At 18.5% G+C, this 11,217-nt stretch overlaps 3 protein-coding genes across 3 annotated transcripts; 1 reads left to right on the top strand and 2 right to left on the bottom strand.

Annotated features, from left to right (window-relative positions):
• Positions 1-945: 945 nt before the first annotated feature.
• MKS88_000314 (PIR protein) lies at positions 946-1,637 on the top strand (the record flags this gene model as incomplete). Its single annotated transcript, XM_067219357.1, has 3 exons — positions 946-972; positions 1,182-1,269; positions 1,354-1,637. The coding sequence occupies 3 exons, from the start codon at positions 946-948 to the stop codon at positions 1,635-1,637; spliced, it is 399 nt and encodes a 132-aa protein (XP_067070309.1).
• A 3,168-nt stretch (positions 1,638-4,805) lies between these two features.
• Positions 4,806-5,693, bottom strand: MKS88_000313 (fam-m protein; the record flags this gene model as incomplete). Its single annotated transcript, XM_067219356.1, has 2 exons — positions 4,806-5,480; positions 5,607-5,693. The coding sequence occupies 2 exons, from the start codon at positions 5,691-5,693 to the stop codon at positions 4,806-4,808; spliced, it is 762 nt and encodes a 253-aa protein (XP_067070308.1).
• A 2,672-nt stretch (positions 5,694-8,365) lies between these two features.
• On the bottom strand, positions 8,366-9,323 carry MKS88_000312 (uncharacterized protein; the record flags this gene model as incomplete). Its single annotated transcript, XM_067219354.1, has 2 exons — positions 8,366-9,112; positions 9,237-9,323. The coding sequence occupies 2 exons, from the start codon at positions 9,321-9,323 to the stop codon at positions 8,366-8,368; spliced, it is 834 nt and encodes a 277-aa protein (XP_067070307.1).
• Positions 9,324-11,217: the final 1,894 nt, after the last annotated feature.

Genomic DNA, 11,217 nt, shown 5'->3' with positions numbered 1-11,217 from the left:
TATTAAACTTTTCTATTTTTTGTATATAATTATAATCAATTATATTATAGAAATATTTACTTTTTTGTATACATTTATATATCCAGTATAAAAATAAAAAATATTCAATGTTGAAGGTGATAAAGAAAAAAGTAAAATTTTAACATTCAAATACAATAGAATGGAGAGAATAAACAGATTATTTAATAATTCATCATATATTCAATTTATGGAATCTTACATTTATAATTAAAACAAAATTTTTGAAGAAATATATTTTTTATTAAAAAACATAATTACTTATTTTAATAAACTACATTTCCTTTTAGTTAAATTTTTTTTTCATTTAATTTGATTTTAATTTTAGTAACATTTGTGAATTTAAGCTTTTTGACCAATATACTTTTGATATTAAAACTTCCTATAAATATGAATTGAAATACTATGAAAGGCATCACCTTAAGAATAAAAAAAATATAATAAAAGAAAAAAAAAATTATGTACCTTTTATGTTTTTAATATTTATCTGTTTATAATAATTTAGAAGACCAAAATGGATTCTATATAGATATTTCAATATAATGAAAAGTGTATATAATAATGAACTAAAATTAATTTATTTCTTTGTACAATATATCAGAATAATTATATAAGCCCCATACAAATAAAAAAATAGGAAAGCGTATTTTCTTCTATATTTTTTTCATTTACATTAAAGTAATCTTGTTTTTCAAATTATTTTATCAATTAAATGAGTTTATTTTATATTTTACTAACTATTGTACCTTATTTTAATATTAACAAAAAGTAAAAATGGCTTTTTGTAAGCACTTTTTTTTTATTTCTATGTATTAAAAAAAGGAATACACCACATATAAATATATTATATTTTTTTTTTCATTTATATAAATATTAATATGATACAAATTTAATTTTTGTTATTTAATTCACGTACACTTATATACAATGTTCTATGGAAGTACAGAAGAAAAGGTAAAATTTATTTTTATTTTATAATAATTATATATATAATTGTATTAAGAATTCAATATTCTAGAAATGGTATATATATAAACTTTATGAGAATATGATTTTTCATATTTATATATAATCATTATATATTTTTTTATTTTCAGGAGAATACTGTTACATTATATTTTAAATATAAAAAGAAGTTGGACGATACGATCTCAAAATTTTAGAGTGATAATGACAGGAACAATATTGAAAATCCTGGAAAGAAATGTACGAAAATTGGAGATAATTGTACCTCTAAATATCAAGTGATAGGTATATATTTAATTTAAATAAAGAAACTATATAAATCGGATAGAAACAGATGTTGCAAATACGCAAATTATAGGATAAATGCAGATGAAAAATATAATAAGAATCCTAATTGTTTTCAAGAATATAAAATATTTTCGTCCGAAACAGAAAATATATGCATTCAAGAATTAAAAATTATACCTAAGGAAGTTTTAGATAAGATTAAAGAACTATATACGTATTATAGAGATTTTCTCAAATATAATGGCACAAGCAGTGTATATAATACAAGTTATTGTGATAATATCAGAAAATGTTATAAACTTTATAAGGAAAATTACGAAATATATCAAAAAAAATATATGAAAACGCTTTTTGTGAAGAGCTAATGAATTTTAAGAAGGCATATGATGATAAAATGAACAAATTGACTCCATGCAATAGTTTACCACAAATATTAGCACCTACAAATGCAGATTATATATTTGTTCCCAATTTAATAGCAGCTATTGTATTACTAATATCTTTCACTTTATTTTTTTTATATAATGTTATTAAATATTACAATTAAAATTAATAAAATTTTATCACAAATTGTATAAGTTATTTTCACAAAAATTATGATCACATAACAATTATATTTTTAAGTATATATACATATATTTTCATATAGTTTACTCCATTGAAATCATAGATACATAGTCATTTACGAATGAAAAAAATAATTGAACTTAACAAATTTCAAGAAGAAACATGAGAATCGTTACAAAACCTACATGATGAAGTAAATAGAAATAATGAAGGAAGTTTTCATAATATGGCTTATCATCCTCAAGGAGACACGTGATACAAGAGTCACAGTTTATATTGTTTTCAATAGAAAATAGATACTTAGTGGTATATATGTTATACATATGTAGAAATTTATTAATAAATAATTTTATCTATCATAAATGTATATATGTCTACGAAAATTATCCAACGTAAAGGATAACATAAATACATTATTATTTTAAGCATCATTAGTCAAAAAATGCCTTTATGCAAGATATTTTACTTGGAATATTATATAAATAATTTTAACACTTAAATATATAACACAAGAAGTTAAATTAAACGTGCATAACATTAAAAAATAATATAATATAATATAACATTTATTATTTAAGTATTAAAGCAGACGAAAGAAAAGAATATAAAAGAACATTAAAAACTACATCAATAATATTATTATATAAATCAAAAATGTAAAATCTTGAAACGAAAACATTAATCAAAATATAGAAATATATATATTATTTCTTTATAACATTATTTAAAATCTTTATTATTTTTTTTATTTCAGTTTATAAAATTGAAGATTTAACCAATTATATAACAATTTTAACATTTTTTTCTTCTATTGACATATCTTTTATTTGACATTATTTAAAGCTCATTTACGATTTACGCTAACAAAGATGCATTATAATTTTGCTTGAATTTTGTTGGGAAAACTTCTTACCATTAGTTAATAATTCATAAATATGTTCTTCTTGAGTATTATTATAATAATTTTTTTACTACCTTAATACCCTATTTTATATATAACATCCAAGAGATTAAAAAAAATCGATACATGATAAATAATATACATATTTAACACTATATTATAATTATTAAATTTTCTATAAATTAAATTATAATGGTAACAAGTGGTATTTATGTTTCTATATTTCGTTTTTCTTTACTTTATATAAATGGAAAAATACGAAACATATTCCTAATAATATAATAGGAAGTAACATGATAATATTTATAAGATCTGATAAGTAGAAAGATAATTCTTATATTCTTGCATTTTCAGATAGAATTTATTTTTATAGTATCCATGCATCTTATTACTTATATATTCATATAACAATGATATTTTAAAAAAGGGGTATTACATTTCTCATTGCATAAAATTTTCAGTTATAATTGTAATTTGTTAACTGAAAACGTCACAATACTCACGCATTTTTTTTCATTGTACATAACTATGTATATCTTTGTATTTTACTATAAATATGAATTTTAGCTATTAAGTAGATATGATACATTTTGCATTATATTTAATAGGACCCATAAAATAATAATACAAAATATATATAATATTGAAACTATAGAAAATTATTGAAACATTGGCATATTTATATAAAAAGAATAAATACAATAGTACTAACGGCGATCAATCTGTTAGTTATATTTTTCACAAACATTTCTTTATAGTAATCGTATATTTAGTAAAACAAAAGTTTTAACAAATGATGCATACATCTAATAAATATTAAAACAAATTTATTCTGTTATATTTTTTAATCGTTGTTTTTATTTCTACATTAATAATTTATTAAAATATATATTATATATATGGTGAACTGCATTATAAGACACATAACAAAAATAAATTATAAAAATAATATAGTAATAAGTTACTAATTTATTTATGTAACACAAACTTAAAATATTTTAAGCAGAATTAATCTATAAACATTATTTATTCAGTTCTACAAATTCAATCTATACATAATTTAATTTTCATAAAGATATAATTTCCGTGCTAAACAAATTCCTTTCATTTATATATTAAAAATATAAAATGTAAATAAAAAAAACACTACGGTTTAAAAATTTTCTCTTTAAAATTCAAAATCTATTAATTTAATTTTTTTTTCTATATATATGAGGAAAATAATATATTTTTTTTAAAATACTTGAAAAATATTTTTTTCTTAAAAAATAATTAATTCTATATTTAATAATATTTGTAAACTAATAAAATAAAATAATAATAATAGTAAAATTAAAATATTATCGATAAATCCTAAATTAAGTGTCCTACTTAAAGGAATATTACTTTATAATATATCTATAATTTTACTTTTATACGATGAAAGAGAGTCTAGAAGTTTATTACAATAATTGTTACAAACAATATATATTATAACATATTTTACTTATAGCATATTATTTATAATATATATTAAGTTCTTTATTAACTAAAACAATACACATATACATATCAATGCAACGAAATATCATCACTATCTTTTAGTACAACATAGGAGACATTTCTTGTTAATTTTAAAATAATACATTTTCTTATTTACCTGAATAAATAATAATTTTAGTTTACAATTTATAATATAGAAAGAAAAACATTTTATAGCAAATATAAATTTCTAGAATTATAAATAATTATCTGTTTTGTACTATATTAATTTTCAAGCACAATCACATATTTTTCATATAAATATATTTAATTATATAAATAAATACATTATTCCATAATATTTATTAAGATAAAATCATATTCTGTGTTTAGATACAAAATTATTAAAATATTTAAATCCAAAAAAAAACGAAGAAAATATATTTTTCATGTTGTGTTTCTAAAACACCATATATACTCGCTTGCATTTATAATATTTCAGAAATTATATGTATTCTATTTAAGAACATCACCAAAAATATTACACTTATTATTCATATTGAAAATTTCATTACATAAACATATATATTCCTTATTATTCATTTTACTCATTTATTAACTTAATTTTATTATATTTTTCATTATTTCTTAAGATCTTGTAAGTACTTATTATAATCATAATAGATAACATAATCATAAGCACGCTAAATAATGCTATAAAAATATAGTATTCATTTCCCTGTATCAATGGATCTATAAATGTTTTAAAAGGATCCCATACTGAATCATTCTTAATACTGTCCCATGCATTTTTCAAAGACTCCAGTCTTGGTAATACGGGTATTCCTATTCCCAGCAAGAGAAAAATAAGAAACATAGAAATCCCAATTCCATATTTTCTAAATTTTATTTTTTTTAAAGATATATCACAAATTCTCCTGTTTCTTTCAAGATAATGATCATAATCTTTTTTTTTAACCCATTTTTTTTCAAAATGGAAATGTTTTCCATCAAACATTCCTTTATTATAATCTGTAACTTCTGTATAATATTGTGCCTTATTTAATAAACTTCTATTTAATTGTTTGTTTTTTTTTTTGTCCAGTTTCTCATTTTTAGATATATCTTTTTTTTTGTATTCTGTAGTTTTTGGCATATTCTTTTTTATCCCTAAAGTATATGAATCGCTGTTATGTATACATTTTGCTAGTATTCTATAATTTTTTGTATCTAATCTATCAGGTTCGTAACTTTCATCCATAGATCTATTAAATACTCTCTAAAAAACAATAGCAAAAAATAATTATTTAAAGGAATAAATCATTTCTCTCAAAAAATTAATATTTATAAAAATTAAACTTGGAAATTATTAATAAGCATATATGCTTAAATAGTATTATCATACCTCATCCATGTTAAAATGATATATCAAATTTAAGATGATTAATACAGAAATTTTAATGAACATGGTTGACTTAATTTTACGTTCCATCATATAGATACTTAATATTTTAATATATTAAATGAAAACAATGTTAATAACAATAGAATATACTGTGAGTGATATAAGATTTTGTATTTATTTTAAAATTCACTTTTATTATTCTTTCATAAATATTTAGTAAATTACGTGTAACAATATTAGATTATACTGTATATACGAAGCAAAATAACATTAAAAATATATATTTAATTTTTATTATAATATTACCTAAAATAAAAACTAATCCTCTTTATTATAAAATAATTTCAATTTATTCATAAGCATTAAAAATATATAATCTAATTTTTTATATTGGTACACTAATTAAATAATGTTTTAATTATTTCATACCAAAAAAAAAATATAAAAAAAAATACACCATTTTATTATATTTCGAAATATTACGTTTATATAGAATAGAGAACTTAGAGAATATAGATAATATATTCTTATATGCTAAGTTAATAATAACTAATTGTTATGACTTTTTCCTATTAAATTTAGAATTGTTAACATTATATTTTGGAAATAATCGTTATTCCTAATATAATATATATTTTTATAACTATTTAATAGTAATAATATATTAAATAAATAACATTTTACGTTATGTTAATCATAACAGATACTTCATTTATTCCATAGTAATATATAATATTTTATGTTCTATAAAATATCTAAAAAATTAAAAATATATTCTACTAAGTAATCAATGAAGGAATATATATTCTATATGAAAATAAATTATTTTTTATATTTGTATCATAATTTATAAATTTTACAACTTTTAATTGTTTTATATATAATATTTTTTTAAATGAAAAATATCTGTATGCATCTACCTAATTATTTTTATTGTTTTTTTAATTAATTATATATTTATATATAGGAGATGGTAATATGAGAAAAAAAAACTTTTTCTAAATAAAATTATTCCATATATTATAAAGAATATATATAATTTTAATGCACAAAATAATTTTTACATACTATAATAATATATAATATTAAAAAAGAATTTATACATATATTTTTTATTAATATTTTGATAATCAATATTTTCAATTTCAACATACCGTAATATCTTAAACTCTAGTTTCATTTTCAGCAAGTTCTAAGGACACTTTAAAAAAAAATAAATATTCGTAGGTTATTTCATATAATACATAGTATTTTTTTAATTGACTGTGATAGAACTAAAACAGTATTGATATTATATTATGATTTTCATTTGAATCTATAAAAAATTAAATGTTATAAAAGAAAATTACTTAAAAAATGATTTTATAGGTTATGATGTACAACATATATGTTTAGATAAACATTAGGAAAAGAAAGAAAACGGAGTATCTCTTTCAGTATACATTATTCATAGTTATCAAACAAAAAAAAAAAAGAAAAGGATACGTAGTTATCATCTATAAAAATAATAGTTCTTTCTTTTATTTTTAATTTTTTTTTGTTAAATGATTATTATTAATTTGAAAAAGTTACTAATACATACTATATACAAAATATAATTTTATGAATGTTAAAAATAACATTAAACATTTACTTAGTATTTTTATAGATAATCATACAAAATAGAACATATATATATATATATGTGAACATAGAAAAAATTATATTACTTCAAAAATAAATATATATACGTTCATTACATTTAGTGAATAATTTTATTTATATAAATATAAAACACATTTTTAGTAGACTATAATTATGAAAAACCCATGGTAGGAAATTAAAAAGATTAACATATTATTTATTAATATATAATTATAATTAATTCATTAAGTGAATTCTGTAATTATATTAAATATTTCATTAAATATATATTTAACAAAAATTCCAGAATTTCACTGACTTACTAATAAGTTCAACTATAAAATAATTATTGTTTTCTTTTTTGTTGAGTTCTATATAATTAATATACCAAAGTTAGTAAATAATTATAAAAAGTATATAGTAAGAAAACAGTTATCATGTTATTATACGTTTCTAAGTAAAAATTTGTAGAATGCATAAAAAAAAGACGTTTACTAAATTGATATTTACCGTAAATGATCTAAAAATCATTTATCACAATTTATTTTATATAGCAATTACTATATTTTTTTAAGAAAAATATATATATATATATATATTAAGACATCATAGTACATTCCCTTCTTTTTATTATTTCATAACAAGACACTTTTGTTTATGATTTAAAATTAATAAGACTTTTTTTTAATTCCTTCAACAAAAAATATTTTATACTGGAGAAAGATTAAAAATATAAAGCACCATTTCTTATAAAATATATATAATTTAACATATAATTTTAATAAAATTATATAAATTGTTTTTTTATGCATTAGTTTTAACACACAAACGTATACTTTTCATAATAATTTATTAAAATACGTATATACACATATATATACAAAGTCATAATATTTATCATGATGAAAATATATCTTAATGTACAAAATGAAAAACACGAAAAATTAAAATCCACAATAAAACTAAGAAATATTTTTTTACACTGATTTATTAAAATGTCCTTCTGTATGCACATTCATGCATATAATTTTTGCAATTATTGATATATTTATTTTACATATGATTAAATATACTACATATATTAGTTCTTATTGAATATTTATTTACGGAAAAAATCATTATCTCTTTGCTATATTTTACCTTTGCTTGAACTTAATTCTTTCATATTTTTTAACTTTTTTATGGTAATATACAATTCGTAATATAATTGTAACTCCCAATATAAAGAGAGGTAAAAAATAAATTATACTCCTAAAAAAAGGAATAACAATTAAAGACCTCTCAGCTCCTTGAGTATTTTTTCCTCTAATACCCAACCACCATAAAGGGGATTTCCATAACCATTCTTTTAAAGGACTTATCCAACTTTTTCCAAAAGACGTTTTCAATGCCTTGTATAACTCATCTACAAGTGCAAAACTTTCAGATATATTTAATATAATGGGTATTAATAATAATAAAAAGAATAATACAGGTAAAATAAGCCGTAATCCGTACTTTTTAAGTATTATTTTTTTGTAAACTTTATTGCTAATTGTTCTGTTATTTCTGAGAAAATCTTCATAATCAAGTTCTTTGAATATTTTTTTTTCTAAATGGGAATATTTTTTTGTTTCAAATATACAGGTTTTATTTTTCATAGATTGTTTATGGCCTTTAACATTATATAATGGACTTCCATTTGATTGTTTCATGGTTTCTGTGTTCCTTTTTTCATTACTATATATATCTTTTTTATCGTTATTCCCATTTGGTATATCTTCTTTTAAACATACTATACTTGAATCCTTAACTTGCTTATATTTTGCCAATAAACGAAAATATCTTGTATATAATTTTTTACGATTATTGTAGCATTCATTCAAAGATTTCTCGTGCGTACTCTGAAAAAACAAAAATAAAATTATTATATGATCAAATAAATAATATCATACTAAAAAACAATTATTAATATAAAACTCTAAAAATATAAATAATACATGTATATCTATATAAAATTATTATAACCACACAAGTATGAAAATGAAATATCCAACTTAAAAGGACAAATGTAACAAATTTAATAAATGACAGTGACTTAATTTGTTTCTCCATTATATAGAATATTAATACTTAAATATATTTAACAAGGGTTCATTTGACAATAAAAAAATATCCTTTTAATAATAAATAACGCTATTATTATTTGTTTAATTTGTCTTCTTTTATTTTCCCGTAATATAATAATAAAAACTGTATAACTATAATTACTTATACAACAGAAACAAAAAAAAAATGACTGCAAAAATAAACTATAAATTTTTTATAAAAATGCAATTTTTAAAACAATAACTTTCATTAATATAATACAAATTAATTTCATTATTAGATATTCAAAATATATGAATTTTTTATTTAATACAGTGAAGTAATTAAATAATTTCTTTATCAATTTTTATTAAAAAATATATATATATGCTTTCATAATATTTATATGTATTGAGTATATAGAAAATGTAGAAAGTAGAGAATATAGATGATTGTTTCCTCTAAATTTTGGGAGAAATATCACTTATTTAAATGATGTTATCCTACTAATAATTCTAACATACTGAAAATAATATTTCGGAAAAATTGCTTATTTCTAAAAAATATTATTATTGTACCAATAAAATAATAGTAATAATAAAATAAGAAAATAATATTTTGTATAAATTTTTTTTCTCATTATTTATAGTGATTGCATCATTTACTTCATAATCATATGCATTTATTTATGGTATACAACATATTTAAAATATTAAATATATGACGTATCACTTAATCTAGTAAAAAACAATAAATTGAAAAGGTACATAAATACAGAACTTTTATTTTTGTAATATCATTTTTGAAGGGTATAGTATTTAATTAGTTATATTTTTTAATATTATTTATAAATGTAAAATTGTTAAATTCGTCGATTAAATAATAGATATATTTTTTTAGCTAATATATATATTCAGAAGAAATATAGTAAATAAAAAGAGAGTAATAGTTGTATAAAGTATATTCACATAATCAAAATGCTGATAGAAAAATGCACTTGTTTAATTATGTCAAATGTATTCATGAACATAATATTTTCTTATTAATATATTATATCATAGTTATTTAAGCAATACTTATACAAATGTATTACATCCCGTATTTATATAGGATAAAAAGTAAATCACAATTTTTAATAGAAATCCTAATTTAATTATAAAGCTTCATATATTCTCAAATTCATAATGTTCTATTAATAGTTAATTTTTAAATGAGAATTATATCATTATTTATTTATAATTTAATACTTTAACTATAAAAAAATTTTGAAATTTGTTAATACATTCTTATTTCATATAACTTATTAAATATATAATTTTCAAAATATGTTTTTTATGAAGATGTTTTGTTATGTTTGCATTTAAATAAAAATTACAACTTAACACAAAAAATAAAATAATTCTGATTTTACTAAATAAAAAAGTAATCATATATTAAAATTAAAAGTAATATAACATATATTTATTAATAGGATCAAAAATGAAAACATACAACCTTTAAAAAAATAAGAAGAATATAAATGGTTAAATATATAAATTACTTTATAAGTTAAAATACATTGATTACAATATAATATAATAGCTTAGATGTCACATATATATTATAATAAAAACCCCAATGAAACAATTACATATGTAATGTTTGCATATTAGGTATATATCTTCATTCTGATTAGTGAACAATTTGAATTTCACATTTTAATGAATCAAGAAAGAATTATTACATATATATATATGTAAAGAATAATTAATTGTAATACAAAAAAAATATAGAAACATAAAAACCCTTAATATTATTTAACATATATCTTATTACTTTTTTGTGCAAACATGTACCTGTACAATATCAACGTTTCATAAAAAATTTTTTATATGTATACGACAGTTAATTTTTGTTAACATATTTTCATTAATCATAAAAG

Source organism: Plasmodium brasilianum, assembly GCF_023973825.1.
Source record: "Plasmodium brasilianum strain Bolivian I chromosome Unknown PB_00_18, whole genome shotgun sequence".
NCBI classification, from domain to species: domain Eukaryota; phylum Apicomplexa; class Aconoidasida; order Haemosporida; family Plasmodiidae; genus Plasmodium; species Plasmodium brasilianum.
The sequence above is the reverse complement of the archived record's forward strand: the minus strand, read 5'-3'. Positions and strand labels throughout refer to the sequence as shown.